Source organism: Erpetoichthys calabaricus, chromosome 9, assembly GCF_900747795.2.
Source record: "Erpetoichthys calabaricus chromosome 9, fErpCal1.3, whole genome shotgun sequence".
Taxonomy (NCBI): Eukaryota; Metazoa; Chordata; class Cladistia; order Polypteriformes; family Polypteridae; genus Erpetoichthys; species Erpetoichthys calabaricus.
This window is the reverse complement of record NC_041402.2, coordinates 108,079,262-108,104,896: the sequence shown is the minus strand read 5'-3', so window position 1 is coordinate 108,104,896 and position 25,635 is coordinate 108,079,262. Positions and strand designations below refer to the sequence as shown.

Sequence of the window (25,635 nt, the reverse complement as noted above, 5' to 3'; positions counted from 1 at the left end):
ACACTACTTCTCCGCTGCGAAGCGTGGGTATTTTGCTAGTTTTTTATATTTCTTGTTTGAGTTTCTAACCAATAAATATACTATATGAACCACCAGGGGGTGTACCGCTCCCCTAACCCTGACACAGACAGGCTGAGACACAAGTTCAACAAAGCATACGTTTTATTCTTCAATGGGAAAGCGTTTTCTGTTACTCCCCACTTCACAGCACAGTACAGTACACAAGCACCAAATAATATGACACACAGTCCTTTCCCTCTCTTCTTCGACTCCACTCCTCCTTGCAAGCTTTGTCCTCCACCTCCCGACTCTGGCTTGTCGCTGTGAGGCTGGCAAGTCCTTTTATAATGGCCAACCCAGAAGTGCTCCTGTTCTTCTGCCCTTGTGGTCTGTAAGCACTTCCGAGTTAGCTGGAAACAAAATGGCTCCTCCATTTTTACAGCATCTCCTGGCGGCACTCACAGTACCCAACTGGGCTGAGATAAAGAACTCCAAGTCCCATAGTGCGCTGTAGGAATCTGGGGCACCGCTACAATTCTGGGGAGCTGCCATCTAGCGTTCTGGGGGAAGCAGTGCCCTAACGAGGCTGCTTTCCCCATCCTACCACTTCTTGGGCGTCCAGGTTGGACTGCCAGCCATCTCTTACAACTATCATTTTCCCTTACCTGCTCATTTTACGTTCGACTTGTTTCAACTTTGCACCTTAAAGACTGACAAATCTGAATTTCCTTGTGTCTTACAATTTGTACTGCTGTGTGTGAAGGGATGCCATCTCATTCTGGAACTCAATTTCTGCACTGTATTGTGCCTGGGCCATTTGTTAAATGAGAGTAAATAAAGAAAAGTAGAGCCTCAAAAAAAGCTAAGGTCAAAATCAAGACGTTAGCCAAACACAGTTTCAACCCAAAATCACTAACAAAAATCATAACCAAAGTTCTAAACTAAAAGTCCAAAGTGCAAATAAACCACAAAAATTGTGTTTCTTATTCATCACAATATCAGGATGAAGTGAGTACAGCTGCACCATGTTTATAATGCTGCTGACACACATCAAGTTACACAAATCCTGTTACTTGCAGTTGTCACAGCAAGAACAAAATAAAACAGTGAAGTCCGTTAAAAAATCAAAATGGCATTGCAGATTTAACAAAAAAAAAATTTTAAAAAATTAAGAAAGAAGACAAAAATTCCATAAACAATATCAAATAGTTCAGTAGATCATGACACACTGCATATTTATTATTTTTATTATATGATGACTTTGAAGAATTATGCTGAAAATACAGCGACAAAATATCAGCACAATCCAGATTCTCTCAAAATTACAGCAAGTAAAATGAACTTTAATGAATGTTTTCTGAAAACTTTACCATCATGATGTGTTAAACATGTTAGTTGATCCAAGTAACACTGAAATGGACAAGTCAGTTAGAAAATCGACAGATGCATGGATATGTTAATGTTAATAAAGTAAACAACCTCCAATCAGTAAGTTGTGTCCATAAGTTATGCAGTAAATTGGTCTACGGTTTTTGTGGTGGCAATTCATATTGTTTTTACATTATTGTGCAGAGTGATCAGATGCACCGATTAAGTCAATGCAAAGAGCTTTATTAGCACAAAAAGTTAACTTTATCACAAAAACCCAGTTTCACTTATTTTGGCCATGGAACAAAATGATCAGCTAAAAGTGTGTAGCAAGTGCCAGGACCGTCACCTCCTGAGGTGTCAGCTACAGAATCGTGTTACCACCCGTGCAGAGTCTGCTCAGTATTGGCAGCAGGTGGGTGCGAGTGCATCTGCACGCAAAGTGTGGCGAAAACTTTTGGACAATGGCCTTGTGTCAAGAAGGACAGCAAAGAAGCCACTTCTTTCTAAGAAAAAACATCAAGGACAGACTGAAATTTGGCAGGAAATGCCAGAATTGGACAGCAGAAGACTGGTGCAATGTTATTTTTTCGGATGAATCTTCCTTCAGACTGAATGGGACGTCTGGAAATTTGATTGTCCGGAGAAGGAACAGGTGAACACTATCATGAGTCCTGTGTTGTGCCAACAGTAAAGCATATTGAGACAATCCATGTGTGGGATTGATTCTCATCCAAGTGAGTGAGCCCACTCACAATTCTGCCCAAGAACACAGCTAAATAAAGAATGCCATCAAAACGTCCTCCAAGAGAAACTTCTCCCAACAATCCAGGCACAATTTAGTGATGATTTGTGTATTTTCCAGCTTGATGGAGCACCGTGTCACAAGGCAAAACTGATAACAAAGCGGCTGGGAGATCATAACATTGAAAATTTGGACCTTTGATAAGGAAACCCCCCAGATCTTAATCCCATTGAGAACCTGTGGTCAATTCTCAAAAAGCAGGTGGAAAAGCAGAAACCAGTGCCGGATTAACCAATAGGCACATGTAGCATATGCTACGGGCCCCGCAATTTCGGGGGCCCCCAAATGGTGGACCCAATATTTAATGAAAAAGTGTAGCATTGAAAAACTGGTCTTTAAAAATATTATCTTTACGATTTTAAACTGTAAATTTCTTACACAACAAAACTTTAGGGGCCCAACACATAAAATTCACATAAATATTATAAGATTCTTATTATAATCGAGAGTAAAATAATTATTTAGTCCGGTTTGAACTGTTCAGAATCTAAACTTCAGATGATGCAGACCAAAAGGGCCCCCAAATCTGAAATGTGCTACGGGCCCCCAAAGCTCTTAATCCGGCCCTGGCAGAAACACACAAATTGTGATAAATTACAACCACTAAAAAGCCAAGAATGGATCATCATCAGTCAGGACTTGGCCCTGAAGCTGATATCCAGCTTGCCAGAGTGAATTGCAGAAGTTATGAATAAGATCAGTCAACACTGTAAATATTGACTCTTTACATAAATTTAATGTATTTGCCAATAAAAGCATTTGAAACTTATTAAATGTTTATAATAATATAATATATAATTTCCCATCGGGATTAATAAAGTATCTATCTATCTATCTATCTATCTATCTATCTAATTGTTCTTCAGCATACCACAGAAACATGTAAAAAATAATCTGAAAATGATGAAGCAGCAAAGTTTGTAAAAATCAACATTTGTGTCACTGCCAAAACATTTGGCCACTACTGTACATAGTTTACAACGTTTTCTTCTATACTTATACATTTCTACACAATCTCTATTTCTCTCCTGTTTTGATAAAATAATAAATAATAAAATGTTTTTGGTTGACTACATTCCTAACTCATATTTTTTTTCCTCTACTCATGAAGAGGTCACTACAATATATAGATTGTACCTGCCATTAATATGGGTCCCCAGTGTCCACATCATGTCCAGATAGAGATTCAATGGACTCCCCATATACACACAGTAATACAGGGTTTAGTGGTCACTTGCATTTATTTGCAGCAGCATAGCACACCGCAGCCACTAACCTGTAGTTAGAATGGGAGTGAAAAGCTCATAATGACCAACATGAAAAAGTGAAGAGAGGACACACCACACTGCCATAGACATGATAGACAGACAAGGTAGATTGCGGTTCAACTTCAAACGAAGCTGCAGCCACACCGCTCAGTTTTTAAAGCTACATAGGTACCATGACTTACCTGACTGCTGCCAAAGCCCCACACAATTCTCAATATTGCCTTTCCACTTGTGTTAAATATGGCTATCAAAGATGGAAACACTCCAGTGCTATATTCATAAACCAAGTGAAAAGTTAACAGCTTTTGCTGTTATCAAAAATATCTGCCTACTGTTATGCTCCATCTCCTAGGCATGTTCCTTTTTATTAGAAAAGAAGACTCTGAAAGTTGATTCCAAGAAGACTTCCATATATGGACTTTTTCCTATCTCTCTATTACATGTATAGTTTTTGTCTGTTTTTTGCCTGTCTAGGCTGATGCTTTATCTTCTGAACGTTCCACCGTGTATGATCTTCCATAACATGTAGGTTTAGTGACAGATTTCATAAGGGCACAATGAGTAAATGATTACCTCTTAGGTACAGATTGTCAATACAAGCATGACTATGCATGATGTAATTTCCAGAATGAGATGAAGTGGAAATACGGAGTGGGAATTTTTAAAGAGCTACATAGAAGATAAGTTGCACATTAACTGAAGAATACATATAAGGTAGTTGTATAGAAAAGATTGAAATTAGACATGAGAGATGAAAACTGGAGACAACTGATACTTAAAAGGGTGCTATTCCCTGCAGGGACATCTCTTGGTAGTATAAGATCTGAAGGTATTTGAGGAACAATTCGAGAAGGCAGACAAATATCAAGAAAATGGAAATATTTGTATCATTTCATTAAAGAATATGTGCCTGTACTAACAGTAAAATATTTTTCAGTTGAAGCATCCATCAAAATATTTCCAGGCAAAGAGCATATGAAGAGCACATAAATAAAAAAGCAACATACAGTATAACAGACAGATTTAGTAGAAGGTACTACCTACAAGAGTTACAATGGAAGTAAGATGAGTCCATGGGAGAAACACTGCATTGTGGGATTGTAGCTCAACAGGTCAAGACCAGCAAGAAAGATGGAAAAAAATAAGTTATTGTGACTTAAGAAAAAAAGAGTGAGATAATTGTTTTTGGGGAAGATAAAAAATTAAATTAAAAAAACACTGAACACACTTAAAATGAACAGGGAATAAGTTTGTGATATATAAAAATCCCATAATGGCAGAAATAACATTTAATGAACATAAAGAGGAGGCAACAGAGTACATGAAGAAGAAAATAAAGAAAACAGAGCATAGACAGTGGTGAGAGCTAATAGTTGATGCAATAAGTTTAAGATGTTTGGATAATATTAATATAATCATGAAAAACAGGAGGAAAGAAGGAACTAAGATAATTTGTACACTAATCACTCATTAAATTGGAGCCTCCTTTTTCTTAAATTTTTAAATTTACTACTTGCACTCCTCCACATTTATTATTGTTGTTGTACTTTTTTTTGTTGTTAAACCCTTAATTTATTTTAATTTAATTAATACATTAAGTTTATCACAATCCCATTACAGCCAAAGGTTTGCAACATTTTTTTCTCTCCATATGTAAAACTTTAAAAGGAGGAACTCAAGCTGGTGGTACATGAATTTGATGGTGTAAGGAGCATTACAGACTCCTAATTGGAGATGTTAGTCCATCAGGGCGTGGTGAAAAATAAGGAAGTGATGTATGGTAAAGGTTGTGTACCACAACATCATTTGGTTGTAGGAGATCCTTTAGTCAGAGGTAGGGTGAAAAATAAGATGAGCTTAATAGCTAGGTAGCCAAATAAGAACAATAAATAGGATAATGATGTTCTTTGTGAGAAAATCGAAGAACTGAGATATATGGTTTTGAATGAGGATGTCGCAAAAGAGCTGAAAAAAATGATAATAGGTAAAGCAGCAGGCACAAATGGAGTGATGTCACAAATGTCAAAAGCACTCAAAAGTACTGGAGTTGAATGGTTGACCAGTATAAGATGATTGTGTGTGAAAGGAGGATTCCTGCTGATTGAAAAAGAAGTGTGTTAGATGGTTGAGAGAGTGTGAGAGGAAAGAATTGGAGATTCAGTGAAATTTAGCAAAATGCAGTTTGATTTTATACCTGTGACAGGAACAACACATGTGATCTTTGTTATCAAGCAAACTCTGAGAAAGTAGGTGTTAAGTGAAAAAATTTGCCTTATGCATTTGTAGATCTGGGCAGTAATTTAATTGGCTATTAAAAGAGGTGGTTAAGTGGTTTTGAGAAAATTAGCTGCACATGAATGGATAGTATCAATGGTTATGTCAAAAAGTCCTCACAAGTAGTGCAGTGGTAGTGCTGCAGTAAGGAAACTGTGGAAGATTGTGGGTTCGCTTCCCAGTTCCTCCCTGTGTGGATAGCGCTTTGCGTACTGAGAAAAGCGCTATATAAATGCAATTTATTATTATAAAAGTATCAGGAAGTATAAACAATGATCAGAACAATAAATGGGAATAGTAAACGTTTTGAGATGAAGGCGGGGCTGCACCAAGGACCCATTGTTTCTCATGATAGTGATACAGGTGGAAGTGAAAGTGCATAATGGCATTGATAGTTCTTGTATGTTAATGATCTTCTGTTGATGACAAATGGGGAAGCAGAGCTGAAGGAGAAGAAAGTGAAAGGCCTCAAGGTAAATGCAGCAAACATCAAAGTGATGGTAGGAGGTCAACAGGTAGCAGAGGTGGATGAGATAAGTGTATGGTGTGTGCAGCAGAGTTGTTGGAAGAAACTTAATTCAATGCAAGGGTTGTGAGGAGGACTGTACATAAAAGATGTAGTGGTGTGAAAGGTATTCTGTAGACAGCAAGTGTGACATTTGTTTGTAGGATGAGCGTGAAAGGTATGCAGAATGTTGATGTAGGAAATGTAAGTTTGGAAATCAATAATGGTGGTGTTTTGGAGAAATAGGAAAGTTCTGCTACTTGGGAGACATTTTAGCAAAGGTAAAGTCATCAAATGACAAATGATATAATTCTCTACTATTTTAATAAACTTGGCCATAATAAACAACTTTCCACCAATACACGTTTTAGTACTAATTACCTAGTGGCATCTCTAGCAAATACGTCTGCCAAGTAACTTCTATGTTAAAACGGATGTCCTGGTAGTGCCTGCTGTTAATTTTTCTTTGAAGGACAAGACCAGAGAGATTATAAATGACTTAATTTATATATAATAATAATTATTTGCTATATAGCTCCTTTCTCACAGCGCTCAGCGATTGCAGGTTAAGGGCCTTGCTTAAGGGCCCAACAGAGCAGAGTCCCTATTGGCATTTACGGGATTCGAACCGGCAACCTTCCGATTGGAAGTGCAGATCCCTAGCCTCAGAGCCACCACTCCGCCTATATAAAGTACTAGGGGGCTTCACCCCCTGCTCGCTTCGCTCGCCAACCCCCATTTTTGTTTTTCCGGATACACACTTTTAAGATTTTTAAAACAATATTTGGAATCTTTCAAGCCCCAATGTGTTGAATCTTTTTAATGAGGTCCGTGAGATGTGTTTAATGACTTTGTACCATAATTCAGGATAGGTTTCTCAGTTTGGAATTTCAGCACAGACAATACGATCCACATCATCAGCAGTTAATAATTTCTTTTGCAAAATAACCAATAAATGCATGTGAGGTAAAACACATTTTTGAAATTCTCTGACTTAAACTTCAAAGCCTTACAATATTTACATACTTCTGACATATCACCTATGTCCATATATTCAATCTCTATTCGCCTTTCTCCAAGTAATAATTTGTTTTTTTGCGCTAATGCGATGTTTACTTTCTTTTTTTGACATTCGTTTTTTTCTGCTTTCATATTCTGTATCTTGCTCTGCATGTGTTTCGTGCCTACGTTTTTTTTGAGGCTTTTGAATTCCAGTTTTCATTATCTCTAACCTGCTCTGCCCGTGTTTGGCCCCCTTGTTTTTTAACCTGTTTATGACATTTTACTTTGTTTTCTATTCTGTCTTTTATTTCTCACCTCGCTTTATCCTGTTTTTGTTTCAGTGACACCTGGTCCATGGTGATTATTTTCCCTTTTTTGAGTAATAATTTCTGTTTATTTGCGCTACTGCGATCTTTACTTTCTTTTTTTTATACTTTCTAATTTTCCTACTTTCTCCTACTTTCGCGCCAACATTTTTTTTTTTGAGCCTTTCGAATTCCATTGCTTTCATAATCTCTAACCTGCTCTGCATGTGTATAGCACCAATGTCCGGATTGGACGTGCTTTTTTTTCAATTCCATTTGTTCTGGGCTGATAATTACTTTCCTTATTTTCTGAATTTGCACCTAGATTATTCTTTTTCTTTTTTGTCTCTCCAACGCTTTTGAGTCTCTTTTCTCCACTCTGCTTTCTTCTTCACTTAGTCGTCTACGTTTCATCTATAATGTATTATCCTTATACGCTTTATATACGGTGAGAGCCCTGGATCTGTGTGTGCTCAAAGCCAAAACACGACTGAGTGTTTTGATGACTATAGTTTTATTTGGTTGTAAGTAGGGCATGTCTTGCAAGAATCTCATGTTTTACGTCATTGTGAGACGGTCCTGGGTCAATCTCTTGGCACAAAGTCTCATGTTTAAGGTCCCCGCGAGACTGTCCGTGGCCAATCTCTTTAGTCTCGCAGGTCTTTTAAGTATCTTCCATGATCTTAATGTGAAGATCACGTCTCAATGCCCTACTGTTTCTCTGCAAGATTTTTTTTTATAATAGAGAGATGTATACAGTATATAGATTTTAGTATGATGAACTCCAATTGAATGACTACAACATGATTGTTGCATATTTCATCATGAACAGAGCAAAGACTACAGTACTTATATGATGTGAACAGGGTCACAAAGTCACTCAGAAGTGTAAATTAATATTAAGCCTTTGTGGTTTAAAACCCTGTTGGTCTTTTCATTCTAGCACTCTGTAACTTAACTGAACCAAGCTGCACTTCATCCTCTAGTCTTAGACCTAAGGTTCTAGTCTGCCTCCTAGTTTACAGCCCTTCAGAACAAGCCTGAATAATAGCAATTTTCAGGACATTAATTTCATTTAAGGATATTTTTGCTTCAGAATCGTTCCAGTCATTTAGACAACCAACTGTGCTGCACTAATTGCTCCTTGATTATGTGCATTAGAAATGATCTTTTGTGAGTCAAAATGCCTCAATATAAAAACATTCTCTTCGCTTCTTGTAATTGAACAATTCTTGGCTTTTGGGTGTACAATGGTTTTGAAACCATACCAGAAAAATTAGTTTGGCATGTTGCCAATAAATAAAATTGCTTTAACCGTTTTTTTAATTCAAGTCTTAAAGCTCACACTCCTTGTCATGATCAAACCATGGAAATGCCTGCATATTACATTAAGCCTTCCCCTCTCCCACTCTCTTACCTAATGTCTTTTTTAGTTCTGCCGCAGTTATTGATTAGCCTCATAAATACACTTTTGAGTTTGTATGACATCTATAATGATTATTAACTACTAGCTGTACTACCCTATGTGGATAGGTTGAAATTTAAATAATCATCAACATTGACCTCAGCACTATTTGCAGTCCACCATGCAATGCATGTCTGTGTTTATTTGCCATTTGGTATGACATTCTTAAAAGCAGTGTTATTGTCTGTGATGTTCTATCTATTGTAATGACAAATGCAATACATTTTTAACTAAAACTGTTTGTGATGTGGAATCTCTTTGAATGACAGAGACATAGCAACCAGATGCACACACAGACACCATCCTTTCATTAAAGTGCATTTTTTTCACTATACATTTTTAAACAAAACAAATCATGTGCCAGACACCTTTCTCTCTTAAAGGCATGTTTAGCTAAGTAAGAATTGTTTCTGGAGCAAATAATATTTACTATATTTTTGTTGCTTGACATGGTTGCAGACTTGAAACTGGACCAGGGTGTTTTCTATGCAGTTTTGTGTGTTCACATTTTCTCATTCTAAGATAAATAGATAGATGGAAAATTTTGCTTTTACAGTAGCTTAAGAAATATATAAATATTATAACTTCAATTAAACTTTAATTATAAAAAAAGAAAACACTTCTGACATATATATACAGATACAGGTAAGAGCATAAACCTGCATAAAATGGTGTGATTGACACCTCTGAAAATGGCTCGTTATGAGTGAGTGTAGGTTAGTTTGTGCTGAAATAAAGTGACACCCTGTCCAGGGATGGTTCCTGCATTAGACCTAGTGCTGCTGTGATAGGTTGTTGCTCCACTTTACCATAAATTAAAGCAAAAGGGTTGAGAAAACAGATAAATGGATGTCTACATTTCAGTTATTGCATAAGATGTCAACATCCTTGTTCTTACCAAATCAATATTATGAAAAGCAGAACCATTAAACTTTTGGTAAAATTTATAAATCCTGCGAAGAGAAACTGGTGTAGGCCTTATTGTGTCTGCATGCTCTCTAATTGCTAATATGTGCTGTGGCCCCAGCCAGGACACCCCTATAATGGAAGATCAGGGGGAGAGGGCCTATCCAGACTATTAACTCCCACAGAGAGCTACAGGGCAGCCCCCATGGAGTGCAGCAGTGCAACGGGTTTGGAGCATGGAAGCTCAACCCTGCTGAGGCCCGTTGCCACCTCCAGGGGGTGCCTGGACAACTGTTGAGCCCTCTGGTGCAGCACTTCTGCCACATGAGGAACTGCTGCCAGAAGTAGGTCAACGAGTACCTGGAGTACTTCCAGGTGTCTTATAAAAGGAGCCAGCAGCCACTACTCCAGGAGCCACAGTCAGGAGGAGATAAACAAAGCTTGCTGGAGGAGAAGTGGAGGCAAAGACAAAAAAAAAAGAAGAAGTAAAGTGTGTTTTGTAGTTGTAACTGTGCTGTACATGTGGGAAATGGGGGAAGGCCTTTCCCACGGAAAAAAGAGGAAAATAAAAAATGTGTGTGCTGAACCTGTGTCCCACATCTGTCTATGTTGGGGTTGGGATGGCTGGTGCACACCCTGGTGGTCCACACTGTCCGGAAAACTGAGTCTCTGTCTATTTCAATTGTGTACAGTAAATGCATTTAAGTAGCATATTAAACACACCAATTCTTTTTAAAAAGTATCAATGGAATGCATCTTTTTAGCAGTGGTCAAAGATTTTGTTATTGACTATCTTGTAACATGTCACAGACTTCAACATAAATCATAATATTTAATCTTTTTTGGTAGTACAATGTTATAATTTGCAGGTTGACATTATTTGTATTTCTCTGCAAAAGTGTATCTTTTGGGTTTGTGAGTCCTAAAATAATTGAAACAATTTGTAAAATTTCCTATTTGAGTAGCAATTACCTTTCTTGCAAGTCAACCTCCTTTAGCTTTCTTTGCTTTTCAAAAGCTACAATAATCCCATGCTGAACAGAACAGTCAGTTATGTGTTACTTTTGTTGTCTTACACCTGCTGTGTTTGGTATTTACTGTATATCATATCACTTCAGAGGAATTTAAAGGAAAATGTTTTATGTCTTTATCATTATTTCTTCTCAATGGAAAGGAGGAGTTTAAAATTATATTACCTTTATGCCTTTTAAATATCAGCATGACCCTACTAACAAATTTCAGCTTTGAGTTCAACAACAAAGTGCATAAAAAGGTAAACATAACTTGGTCAATAGAACCAATGTCAAGTGTAAGGGGTAAATATTTAACAAAACTAGCTACTTACACTTGGATGCTTTTCTATATGAAAAAAATGGTAGAATTAAATGAATGGCTACTGCTTACCCAATGAGGCCACCAAATATTTCTGTAACATAGGAGTAGTCTCCTCCTGATTTGGGAATTGTTACTCCTAATTCTGCATAACAAAGCGAGCCAAGAACTGTGATTCCTCCACCAAGAACCCAGACAATTAGAGCCAGTCCAACTGAACCTGAGTGCTCTAGAACTCCTTTTGGGGATATGAATATTCCAGATCCTATAATGTTACCTGTTGACAGAAGAAAACACATTTTGATACCATGTTTCAAAATAATTTTTATCTTTTGTGAAGTAAAATAAGCACCACAGAAAGAACAGTAACATAACATTCTTAAAAATATTTTAATCCAATTCTAGGTCTTTTAGGGGAAGAACCTATCTCTGCAGCACTGGACACAAAGCAAAAGCCAGGCCAAGATTGAACATGAGATGATCTCAAAACAAATTGCATCTGTTCTCCAAATAAACCTTACTTCAATCAATGAATCTGGATCTACTTTTTCGAGTTAGCATTATTAGCATAACTGTCACTGCTGAATAATGTCTAATGTTTCATACATTTCAGCCACTATCAAAAGCTCTCAATGTACCTGTAAACTTTACAAACAAAAACATTAATAAAGCATTACATGTTTTTACTTTCCTAAACAGAAGGTGTGATGTATTCTGTCTGTGTCCTCAACATACATGCAGACAAGAAGAATATATTTTTTGATTCGTCATAGGCAAGTCATCTTGAAGCTATAGCTCATCAAAGGTGAAATGGTGGAGTATACAAACTATAAATATGCGATTATAATTTGAAATGGAACTTTCACACAATTGTACATAGATTTCTGAACCAAAATACAAAAATAACAATTTGTTAATTTCTTGTGTGCATCTGTGTCCAGTGAATACTGGTGCCATGCTCTTAGTGCTGCTGGGATATTCTACGGCCCCTTGTAACCCTTAATTGAATTAAGCAGGTTCAAAAATGTTTAAATGTTCTTATCTATGTAACTTAACTGTATGATGGGTCCTGCTTAATATACAGATGTGTATGCCTTTCAACACAATGGTTTTCTGAATAACCCTTTTTATAAAGAATATCAATAATTCAGATTTGCTCAACTAGTGAGGAATTAATAAAGTCAAATTTTAGCTATTTCCAGGGCTGCTTTTGCTTTCTTATTTGTATTTTTCAATAAAAAATGTGTTAGGGAATCTTAGTATTCCTGCCCCAAATAGGCTGTCTTTTGAAAGGTGACCCTGACACGATTCTTGACATTTGACTCACATATTTAACCTAACACATTTGTAGCATTTAGAAGCTTATTGGCTTCTATATATTTTCTGGATTTAGAAAGTGAAGAATATTCTATGACTCCTCAGTCCTTCTCATAAGATACGTCTTCAAGTTCTAAATCTTCCACGGCATATTCACATCTAACATTTTTACTTCATTTGTGTAATAATTTATTTACATTAAATTTTAATCGCCATAAATTTGACCAATTTTAAATTATGTTCTGTTAAATTCTATAATGATGTGGCCAATTACTTATACAGTATATTTAACAAGATTATTTATGCATAATAAAAAGACCAGTAGGACCAGCACTGATCCCCAATGGACATCACTTTTAACATCACCTAATTTCAAAAAAATCCTCATACCATAACCCTGTGCTTAAGCCAATTTTTCACCCACCCACTGCGTCTTGAATTTCGCTTCTTTCAGTCTGAACACAAGTCTCTGATGTGGGACTGTATCTTCTGATTGCACGATTTTGTTTCTTTTCATAAAATTCCAGCATGTTAGTGAAATGCAAACTTCCCATGTTACCTATTCATCAGTGATGAGTTAACCCAATAGAGTTCACTTTGCTGTGAGTTCAACAAAATCACAGAAATACTTTGGAATGTTCCAGAGCATTGTGAAATGCATTGAAGTGAACTAGAAACTGAACTAGTTTTGAGTGGAATATAATAGTGCAGTGTTCTTTTAATTGTCTCTGAGGGCTTGGGATATATCAGCCAACTATGATGGACTGGTTATTTTGGCCAAAAATGTGACCTGAGCTGTGAGACAACAGTGCAACACACTGCATCACCATGCCAAAATACAACAGCTGGGCACAAGCTAGCAATATATATATCTATTATAAAAAAAAATCTTGGAAAGAGACGAGACGTGATTTTCTCAGAGAGACATTTTCACATCCCGTGAGATGAGACATTGTGCCAAGAGATTTAACCATGCCCGGGGAAAGAAATAAAAGACAAAGAGTAGATGACAAAGTAGAATGTCGTAAAGAATTCAAAAACATTGGCTTGGTACACATGCAGAGCAGATTAGAAATTATGGAAGTACAAAAATTCAAAATTCTCAAACAAATGATAGTAAATATTGCATTAGCGCAAACAAACAGAAATTATTATTCGGTTAAATAACAGAACAGCGAAAAGAGATCAAATATATTTTTTGGATTTAAACTTTAAGTCGGAGACTTGTAGATCGTCTAATTCGTGTTGCCATCAGGGAAAAGTAGTGTTTCTTTCCAATGAAGAGGCATATCTGTGAGAATTAAAAGATTTGTTGTTTGGTGAAAGTGAAATCCACATACGCTGTCACGCTTGGGTTACAGAGTTGCACAGATACACAGGAGATTTTAGAGACAGAAACGTTATTCAAACACTCCAAACAAACATAAGTCTTTCAGGAGTGAATCAAGCTCCGTGTGTACTTGGAGGGGACTGTTCCGTCTCTCAATTAAAAGAATAGAAAATCTTCCTCTTCATAGGGGCACACCTCAGGAGTGGGACCCCCAGCAGGAGCAGAAGTTGTCTGGGGGAGAAGAGAGACAAGGCAGTGAGACAAAAGGACAGCTGCTGTACAGGTTTTTAAATGTTTGAAGCACTGTGCGAGATGCAGATCACGCAGCACAGCAGCAGCAGCAATCCAGCAGCTGATCGAGCAATGAGGAGGCAAAAAGAAAAACTATATTTGTTTTCCATTGTATCACTGTTTAAGAGTGGGTTTCGGTGGAGCAACCGCGTCTACTTGGGGTGCGTTCAGCCCCACTCTTCACAACGCGAGCGTGTGAGTTGCTGCCTTGCACCGAAAACATGAGGCTGAGTCTAAGGATTTCAGGAAAATCAGCTTTATTCAACTTGAAACAGGAACAGCAAGGTTGACTACCACTCAAACTGAAATGAATGAATGGAACTAAGATGAATCTAAATGATAATGGTGCTTTAAAAACTTTAACTATAAATAACTACAACTTCCAAATGAAATATGCTTGACATACCTTGTACACAGCTATTCTATAAACAAATGAATTTAAACTAAAATGCTATTGCCATCTTTAATTAAATGTACCACATGTTCTATTAAATTTGAACTTGAAAATAGTGCAGAGTTGGAGAGTTTTACCAAATGACATAAACTGAAAATATTCATTTGCTTTAGAGCATTCTCTACAAGACATGATCTGATTACTGCTAAAAATAGACAAAAATATTAATAACATTTGATTTTTTATCATTCTTGGAAGAAGTGTTTCATTATCTGGACATGCAAGAAATCAGAACTGTCTAATACAACTTCAAATCGTATTCCAGGGAATCAGCTTATGTATTTCTTCAATTTAAACTATAGACAGTAACACTGCAGAATAAGCCTTCTAGATGTAACATTACTGGATCACTGCATACCACAATACCAACCAAGCACATTTAAGGGCAGAAAAGTGTACCTAATGACTAATCTCTAAAGTGAAACTTTCCACGTATCCCCTTAAAGTTAATTGCAACTATAATAATACTTGAAAGCCTGTCACCAATTCCTTCAAAGTTTCAAATCTTACATGCTTATTAAGGACATCAGATGTAGATATGATTAGTCTTTTCTTCTTCATTTAATGTTTCCAAAATATTTTAAAAAGCATACATTATATTGCAGATCAATAATGTGTTGCAAATATAAAAATCCTGTTCAGATAGCCCTGCTCTGCATGGAATGGAAAATAATGGAACTCCATTAATATGAGGTAATTGTTCACAAATAACTGACATAACCAGAGGGTAAGGATGGTTTGTTTATTTAGTAAGTATACCATTGACAAAGACTTGCAAAACTGAAAAAACATCAGTTGTCCCTTATAATGAGAAATCAATATTACATTACATTTCCATTATAGTACAGTGTTTTCCCAATTAGGTAAGATAAATGGCACACTAGTAGTGTGGAATAAGCTTTCACAACAGATTTTTCATTAAGTATTAATGGTTGACACTGTAAATACGGCTGTTAATGGATTAGCTTTTATTGTTAGGCTCTCTGACAGCTAGGAGATTTTATTCCAATGGGGTTTAACCTGGGCATATCTCCAAAATGTGTTAGGGAATCTTAGTATTCCTGCCCCAAATCATGTGACCCAGAGAAACAGGTACCTGAAAATATGTCAAGCAGGTATATCTATGGTAGATTAAGTCAAGAAAGATGTGTACACTAAAATATTAAGCTGAACTAGATCAAGTTTTCTATATATTAAGGCAATGTGGATTTTATTTCTAGTCTTTTTATCTGTTACTTGAAAAAACAGTAAAACTTCTCTCAAAATGAATAAAGATGCCTAGTTTCGGTAGGATTTGTATCATTTTGAAATGCTTTCTGTGAACATATTACAGGTTGAGAGTAAAATGTCTGCCATAGACCGTGAGGAAGTGTTTGAAAAATTAGCTTCATTTTTTTTTGTTGAAATCACCAGACTGTGCGTAAAAATGTTTTGGTGAAACATTTTGAAAAAATTGTTCAAATAATACAAATATTTTATGTACACATAAGTCTCTAAAGACCTAAACACCAAGAAAACTCCAGGAGCATTTTATATATTAAAACACTGCATACTTTGGGGGGTGACTGATATGTCAGCATATGATTATTTTCTAAGGATGAAATTCACAGTAACATTTCAGCCTCATTTCAAGCATCTCTTGCATGGTTTACATATTCTGTGCAAGTGCTGGACCACAAATCTACGATTTTGTTAATAAGAAGAACACAGTAGGTGGAAATAGTGCAGAATTTTTTCTCTATAGTTAGCCAATTATGTGTTCACTGCTATTTGATTTCTTATATACCTATAAAATATGTATTTCTTTTCAAAACTCAGAAGCAGAATTAAATATTATGTATATCCATTCCTTCCTCTGATTAAAGTTTCAAAAATGTTGTTTTTTGTTTTGAATATTGTAAAAATGGTTAAATATTATTAATAAAATTTCAAATTTAGCATCAAGTCAAGTCAAGTCAAGCTAGGAAGCATGCACTGGTACAGTGCGTTGCCACACCCACCACACGACAAAACAGCTCAGGATCCCAGTTGGCAACCCCGCCAGGCAGACACACAGTCCAGTCCCACCCTCTGAAAATGACCTTCAATCTGCTGCAGCCAGGTGTTACATGGGCAACCCCTTGGCCTGGTCCAGCCACTCGGGTCCCAAGCAATGAGGATCCTACAAGCTGGATCACCTTCAGGGAACATCGCCACATGGCTGTAGTGCCGTAACTGACGCTCCCTCACAATGCAGGTAATGTGCCTCATTCGGGACTCCATGAGCAACCGCTCATTCGACACAAAGTCAAACCAACAGTACCTAAGGATTTTCCGGAGAGACACAGTACCAAAGGAATCCAATCTTTGTCTCAGGTCACTGGATAGCATCCATGTCTCGCAACCATATAGCAAGACAGGAAGCACCAGGACTCTAAAGACTTGGACCTTCGTCCTTTTGCATAGATATCGGAAGTGCCACACACCCCTTTCCAGAGACCTCATGACCCCCCATGCTCTCCTAATCTGTCTATTGACTTTATAGGAAGAGTCACCAGAGACATGAATGTCACTGCCAAGGTAAGTAAACCTCTCGACAAGGTCGACACTCTTTCCACAGACAGAAACACTGCTGATGGCTGTGCCTAAGAGGTCATTAAAGGCCTGGATCTCGGTTTTTATTCAGGACACTCGCAAGCCCAGACACTCGGACTCCTCACTCAGTCTCTCGAGAGCCCCGATCAGAGCCTCCATTGACTCCATGAAGATCACAGCTTTCATCAGCAAAGTCAGGATCAGTGAATCTTTCTTCACCAACAGATGCCCCACAGCCGCTGGACCCCACAGCTTTGCCCAACACCCAGTCCACACAAGCACTGAACAGAGCAGGAGCAAGAATACACCAATGCCAAACCCCAGAATCAACTGGGAAAAACAAAGAGGTTCTGCCTTCACTCTGCACAGCACTCACAGTACCAGTGTACAGGTCAGCCATGATATCCAGCAACCTTGAGGGGATCCCGCGAACCCTTAGGATGTCCCACAGGGCAGCTCCATCAAGCGACTCTAATGCTTTACAAAAATCGACAAAGGCTGCCAAGAAACTCTGCCGATATTTGCGTTTGTGCTCCATGAGAATCCTCAGTGCCAGGATGTGGTTGATGGTAAACTTCTTAGGTGTAAAACCAGACTGCTGCGGTCACTGGTAGGTAAGCAAGTGATCACAGATCTTATTGAGGATGACCCTAGCAAGCACCTTAGCAAGTCTTAGCTCCCTGTACTTGCCGGATTACAGTCGATCACCCTTCCCTTTCCAGATAGGGACAACAAGTCCCATTTTCCAGTCAGATGGGATGACGCCAGTCTCCCAAATGGAAGCAAAGATTGCTTGCAATGACAGGAGAACAGCCTTACCACCAGCCTGGAGAAGTTCACCCCGGATACCACAGATCCCTGCAGCCTTGCCTCCCCTCAGCTGGTTCACCACATGTGCAATCTCAGTGAGATTAGGTGGTTCACAGCTAATTGGAGGATCAGCCTCAAGAACCATGGACCCAGAGATATCCAATGTCCTAGCTGGAGGATCAGCTTTGAACAGCTGCTCAAAGTAGCCAGCCCAGCGGGTCACAACTGCAGTGTCATCCATAAGGTCCATTCCATCAGCCACCCTGACTGCGACTCTCTGAGGAACAGATTTGGATATGCGTAATGCCTTGATTCTTCTGTAAGCAGGACGTGGGTCGCTAGACCACAGATGGTGTGTCACTTGCTCACAGTTTCCCCTAACAAATGCCTCTTTATCTGCCCTCAGAGCCCTCGCAGCCGTCCTTCTCAGTTCCCGGTACAGACCAGAGTTGCCATTGAGCCATGCGCTGCAACTCCTCTCAATGATATCCAGGGTGCCCTGCGAGATGAAACACCTCCTTCTGGGAACACCAGTAACACCAACACAACCCTCAGCAACCTTCAGGTTCTTGTCACGAAAGGTCTCCCACATCACATTAGGATCGTCAGTTGCACCCAAATCCTCAAGTTCCTCACACAAACTGCGTGCAAACTCCTTAGAAACTGCCTGGTCTTGGAGTGTGGCCAAGTCCAGGCTCATTTTCCTAGTAGGTAGTAACCTACTGGACCTAAGCTGGATCCTAAGAGTAACAACAACAAGTCTGTAGTCAGAATTCACAAACTGGGCACCCTACAGAAAAATAATCAATCCATTTTGTAAGTCTTTTCCAAGTCACTGTCACCGGAAGCAAGTGTTTATTCAGATGTCATTCATATTAACCCTCACCACATTGCAATTCAGATTTAACAATTAATCTAACAGAATGTATGGGAGGGAACTGGGATCTCCAAAATCTCAAGGAGTAAATGCAAACTTCATACAGAAGGAATCGCAGCTCAGGACAGCAGTAAGATGACAATATACATTGTGTGCCACAGTGATATCTTGGCAAAAATAAAAATGCTTTTTGGCCTTCTTGTTAATATGAACTCAATGTATGAGCCATTTATTATTTATTAAGTTTATGTAAAACTGATAGAAGTATTTTTTTTTTAGTTATGTTAAAATGTTTGCCCATATATTAATGTGTAATCTATGGGATATTCTATTATATCCCCACAAGCTAAATTGAAATTGAAGTAAATCATATGAAAGTTTACCTTAGAGAAATAATACAACCTTTAAGTACAGAAAGTAACTTAACAAGAAAAAGCTAAGTTTGTAGGTGAAACATTTCTGTCCTTTCTGTTGTGTGTAACAACCTTTTTTCTATTTTTGTGTGAATTGTTTTGCTCTCAGTTTCCACTAACCCTTTTTTAAAATGAACTTTATTGGACTGAGAGATTTCTTTTGTCAAGTGTTTCACTCATGCTGGATCCTACCTTGACAACTCAGTAGCTGCTAGATTTTGTGAACCTGGAAAAGACACAACTACACCCTATACTTGTCATATTTGAATAAAACAAAATCATTTTTTCACTAACAAATATTTACTGAAAATACAGTGAATTTTAAATTAAAATGGAAAAGTAACATTAAAGACAGTTGAAGCAATTGACAAAAACTCAAGGATCTAATAATGTTGTAGTGGCAGCCATCATTTTATTTTAAGCATGGAATTACAGTAAATTTAATTTACTTAATATATATTTTGAGAAACAGCTTTAATTTAAATAATAGTAGAATTACTAAACGTTTTAAGTGTCTGAAAAGCTGAACTACAACAAACACCAGATAATTACTCTGAACCATAGGCAAAGAATTTCATCAATAGTGCAAAAAAAATATTATTTGTGTAGTAAAGAAAGTTTAGATCTAAAGGGGAAAAATGTTCTGCAGCTGTTCTTAGAAACATATAGATGAATGTTTAGGAGTAGAATTATGTATCAACAACTGCAATTAAAACAGAATTGTTTCCCAACATTTGTCTTTAAACAAATACACTTGCAAGCAACTTGAAACAAACAGCCAAACAAGCAGTAACTACACAGGGTGAGTCAAAATTATGTTAACACTAATGGTACTGCAATGTTATATACAATTTTTGTGCACAATTTATGTATCACATATGGTACATGTGTTGAACAGGATGGCGAACAGGTTGAGACATTTCTGCAAATCATCTTGCACATATGAAGTATGTTTTGTGAATAAATTGTTTTCGCCATTCAAATGTTAACAGAATTTTGACTCACGCTGTATTTGCCTTTATTTTACAGAAGTGCATTCATGCGTTTACAGATGTTACAGGCGTTGGCGTATTGTATATGAACATCACTTCTATCAGCGAAGTTTAGAGAACTAGAAGCTCCCTATGGTATAACAATTATCTGACATGTTCTAATCAGATTTTATTAAATACACATTTTCCTACCGTCACCAGAGGTATGTCATGTGTACTGAGACCAAATTACAATCAAGTGATGGCTGAAGACAAACAATCTCATAAAATTTGCATTTGTTCCTTTAATTTACTGTTTGCAATATATACAAACGAACAAACAGAACGTAGAAATTGACCTCTTAAACACATTAACTCAACACCAACTTTACCATAAAGTGCAAATAAATGCATTGAAATAAAAATACTATATATTATATATATATATATATTATTTTCTTGTCACCAACAATGACAGACCAAGTGGCTCACCAAACTTTGTACTAGATGGGTTAAATGGCGATTCCAATAGCCTTCCCATTCATTTTCACGTCCACGCTAATAAAATGTTCTTAAAACCTAAACACATGAGTAGGCTGTCATGAAGGAGTGGTGACTGCTTCCAAGTTGTTCCTGTTGCGTTTTTAAGCACACATAAGTTTCTGTGAATCTATTTAAAATGTCTTCTGTAGGAAATGTACACGATATAGAAATATTGTTACTTGAAAAGTGAATGACCTGTGCTTCTTGAGAGAATACGTTTTTATACTCTTCAACGTTGCTTTAACAACCAAGATCTTAAATTTCTTCATATAATATAATAATATATAATATAATCTATTTGGATTCTGTCCTTGTTATGTGCAATAACCTCGATTTTTCACGGCCAAAAAGGTTATATAAATAGGGCAACGTAACTCAATGCTAATTTAACCTAATTCTCTGCGAAAGAATGTGCTTAACAGCTTTTATAAATACAATTTCTTAAAGACTTGTACAATTTAGTAGACGGGCGTCAATATATGATGAAGTAGTGAGTAAAATGCATTTTCCCCAAGATGTACAGTACATCATTTCGAAAAAGGATGTCGATATCTGAACCTTGTAGCATTTGGCCCATTAATGACAATAACACAAAAGACACCCAAGAAGAATAATGTGCGTGTAGCTCTCTACGTAGTCTGAAAATAGACAAACATGGCGTTAAACTGAAAAGTTTCTCGTAAGTTGTTCACCCTTGGTTCACATTTTAGTTACCTATTTATTTTTGTCACATTTTACATTGGACATTCGCTTTCGATCATGAAAGTTGTTCCAGCAATTTTTAACTTAATTACAAATGCAAATAGCCATTTTTGTTTTACTCGTCTTTTTAACATTAAAATAGTTTTTCATGGCTCATATATTGTTTGCAGTATAAACACCGTATGAGAAAACGCCCACATGCTGTATTAACTTAAGCATGTCTTTGTGTCATTCTGGATAAACACTGCTAATCAACTGCGTAATTTAAAGTAATCGCCATAATTATGTTGCATTCGCTGCTCCGTCTTCGCATAAAGATAAGTCAGTGATCGATTGCCTCTTTGCTGGTTACATCAAGCCCGCGAATGGTCCCTTAAGTTTTCCCACCTGCTACAGTACAACTTCTCTCATGATAACGTTACATAAAGACTACTCACCCCCGCTAAAATCTCACCTATAATGATCGCACAGGCACTGATCAAGCCTATTTCCTTTTTCAGTGTCACCCTTTCAGGGCTACCATCCCGCCTGTAGTTCCCGTTTTTTAGCATGGCGTGTTCGGTCGCTTGGTCCTTCTTAACGCAGTTACTTCGGTGCCTATTTGCTCCATCCATATCTGTAATCATTTTAAAAGGCTACCTCTGATCTCCCTTTCTGTTCCCACTGGACTTCAGTGATGCACGGTGAATAGCGCACGCATGCGCAGGGTCGTACTGCTGCGAAGAGCTGAATACTAAACATTCGCTCGCCCGCTTGCTCACTTCAACCGGCTGAGTTTGGGAGATGTCAGCTTCACATTCCCATAGGCGAGACACCTGTTTAATGCGGAATTTGTGTACAGGACAGGTAGTAATGCTTAAGAAATGGAAAGACGGGCCACAAACGTTCAATGGCGTGGAAGTATTACGCGGAAAGTAATTTACATATTCTGGTTTTAAAGTAAACAAGACTTGGGCTTTCTTACCTAAATGAGGCGTTTTGTTCTCACAGTTGTCATTTCACAGAATAACGGCATGTGAATCTTTTGGAGTTTTGTGAAATGAATGGGTATAAATAAATGAAACTCAGCTAGACGAGTAGATCAATAGGTTATCCACATAAAAACTGCAATGACTGTAAGGTGTGAGTATTTAAATGAACACGAATTTGATGAAGTCTTAAACCGGTCAAAAAGGAGAATATCATCGAGAGACATTCCATCATATTAAAAAGAACCATGAACCCAACTCTGAATATTACTCCCCAGCGTTAGATGTTTACAACCCCTTAAAGTACATGTCACTGTTCACAGATAGTTGAAATACACTTTGGCACAAAAAGCATAATGTCATTTTTAAAGCTAAAAATGTGTATGTAATTAAGAAATTGGCATGCATCAGGATCTTACGAATAGAAATTAAAATACTGAAAATAATGTCTTGCTCAATTCTAGACCTTCACATAGACCTTAGAGAGAGAGAGAGAGATGGAGAGAGATGTAGGTTTCTGTCAACAGGTTTCATAAGCTCTTATGTGATGTATGACAAGCGAAGAATACAGAAGTACCTCATAATAATGATTACACACAACAAGCCCCAGAGCCTAGTTTATTACAATATAGCCTGTACTTGTTTCAAATAGTCTAAAGCTGATTTGCAGCTTGCCACTATGTTGGCTGCCTTTTCTATTAACAACGACATTATGAACCTTGTGAGCAAGATTACTTATGTAAAAATCAAAATCAGGGAATTTAGGAATATCCCTCTAGCTAAGCTGGATTGTGGTTTGCTTTGGTACACACTATTTAAGGACTGGTGAAGTATGGATTAGATTCTGAGTTGCAACCAGGTCTATAAAACTGATGTGCCCCTCACCTAGTTGTGTCCTGCTGTTGAAAATGGAATTTCTTAAAAATTATTAAAAAAAAATTACAAATTAGTTTTCTAACACCTAATCAGAAATAGCTCAGAAATATTATAAGTATAAAAGCATTTTCACAAGAGAAAGACAGGAGAACATTATTTGGTCCAAGCAGGATCTCCCAGATCATGTTGTCTTTCACCAAGGTATCTTTTTGTGGCCAAAAAAGAGAGGCAAGAAAATCAATCCCTTTGCTAATACCAGAGGTGGTCCTATAATTCTGAGCTTTAATGCTCATTTTTCCAAATGGATACAATTTTTTTTATTATGTACATACAAATAGCTGACTAATTATAATGTACAGTAGTTGCTAACAAAGTATATAGTGCACATACAAAAGAATCAAAAAAATTAAGTAAAAGTACAAGAGAAAATCCAATACTATACTGTATTGCTCTCCCATAAAATAGTAATGTGAGTAAGTAATGAGCTGCTCAGTTATCAGAACATGAATCTGATTTTGTTTGGCACTATGGCTAAAATTGCCTTTGGCTAACACTGTGAATAGATATTACTGATGTACTAATGCATTTTATTTTAAACAGACATAATTAGATCTAAAAGTTTCTGAAGAATTATGTACCGATTTTACCTTTAATATTTCATTACAATGATAAAATAATTCTTTGCCTCCAGCTTCAACTTGATTGACAAACTCAAGTAAACACAGTTTATACATCATCACCAGCGTTGGTAGACTTTTATTAAAGAAAACAACATTTTTGACATTTTACTAAAACTTATATAATTAATTTATAATTTTCATCTTAATGTTAAAAGCATAACTTTTATGAATAATTTAAATATGCTTTCTCAACAGGATATATTACTGTCATTATGCTTTTAAAGTTAAGAATGACTTTTCACTATAGCATTCTGTTGGAGATGTTTGACAACTGGACTTTTTTAGCTCGCTTACATTATAATTACTGAACCATTGTCAGTAGGTGCATAAGTCTGAAGACAACACTCCTTCATTTGTGTCCACAGTATGAGATGATATGCTTGAGGACTACGGTCGAGAACAATTTTTGTTTCTTGTTATGTGTTACTAGTAGGAGATTTGAAAATAGTGTGGACTTTCATTTGCATGTGCAGTCAGATGGCACTGAGCCACATTGACCAATTAAACTAAATTAAACTTCTTTAATTGTTTCATTAATTAACTTGTTTAGTAAGGTGAAACAGTGGATGACTGAAAATTATTTGCTGCTAAACGTGTGAAAAATAATACAGGTCCTCTCATATACTGATTGGTAATTTTGTAAAAAGTAACGCAGTACTGAAACTCTTTAATTTACTGAATCTCTATAAAGCTGTTGGATTTCTAAACTAAGACCTGCTTTCTCCTGCTTGCACATAATAATGAATGTGTTTTTCTCATTTGAAAGATACAGGAAGCTAGTTTGCTATTTCATTTTACACATAATTGACTACTGTAATGTTAATGTAATTTAAATCTAAGGGGTATGTTCAAATTTCAGTATTCATATCTAACACATTTTAGTTCCTATTTGTAATACCTTACATTTATTTACATTAACCTTCTTATATCACAAATCTGCCCAAGCCTATATTCTCTCCATATCCCGGTATAATGATTGAGTTAATTTTAGATTATCTGCCATTTCACTGATTTTGGCATCATCTGCAAACTTAAACAACTTGTTATTTATATTCATATTAAGATCATTTATTCATATTTATAATAGCAGCAGCCACAGCACTGATCCCTGAAGGAAGAGATTTTGACAACATTTAATTCTGACAAGGTTCTTCTGACCATAACCCTTTGCTTCTTGTGTCAAAGACACTTTTCCATCCATCTACACACAACATCCATAAATTCTAACTTTTTTGCTATAATGCCTAGCCTGTCATGTGGAACCTTACCAACAGCTTTCTGAAAATCAAGATAAATAACATAATATCCACTTCTCTGATCATATCCTTTTGTTGCTTTCTCAAGGAATTCCAGCAGTTGCTCTATCTGATGCTCATTCATTTTCTTAGTAATTCCTTCTACTAATTTATCTGTTATGCATGTTAAACTTACTGGCCTGTAGTTTCTTGGATCTGGTAATCACCCTTTAAATACAATGGGTGAATATTTGCTAGCTTCCAATATTTTGGAATTTCCTTAGTGCATTGTGACTTTCAAAAAATATGCGCCAAGAATTTATATATGCACTTACTAACCTCCTGGTTAGTGGTGATTTTCTTT

At 36.9% G+C, this 25,635-nt stretch overlaps 1 protein-coding gene across 1 annotated transcript in view; it reads right to left on the bottom strand.

Annotated features, from left to right (window-relative positions):
• The window catches only part of slc7a10a (solute carrier family 7 member 10a), a 272,071-nt gene extending 249,862 nt beyond the window's left edge, over positions 1-22,209 (bottom strand). The window contains exons 1-2 of the mRNA XM_028810060.2: positions 21,967-22,209; positions 11,303-11,507 (exon numbers count right to left, since the gene is read on the bottom strand). Coding sequence (XP_028665893.1) covers positions 11,303-11,507; positions 21,967-22,138 — 377 coding nt within the window. The 5' untranslated portion in view covers positions 22,139-22,209. The remainder of the gene's footprint in view (positions 1-11,302; positions 11,508-21,966) is intronic.
• Between the last annotated feature and the right edge of the window lie 3,426 nt (positions 22,210-25,635).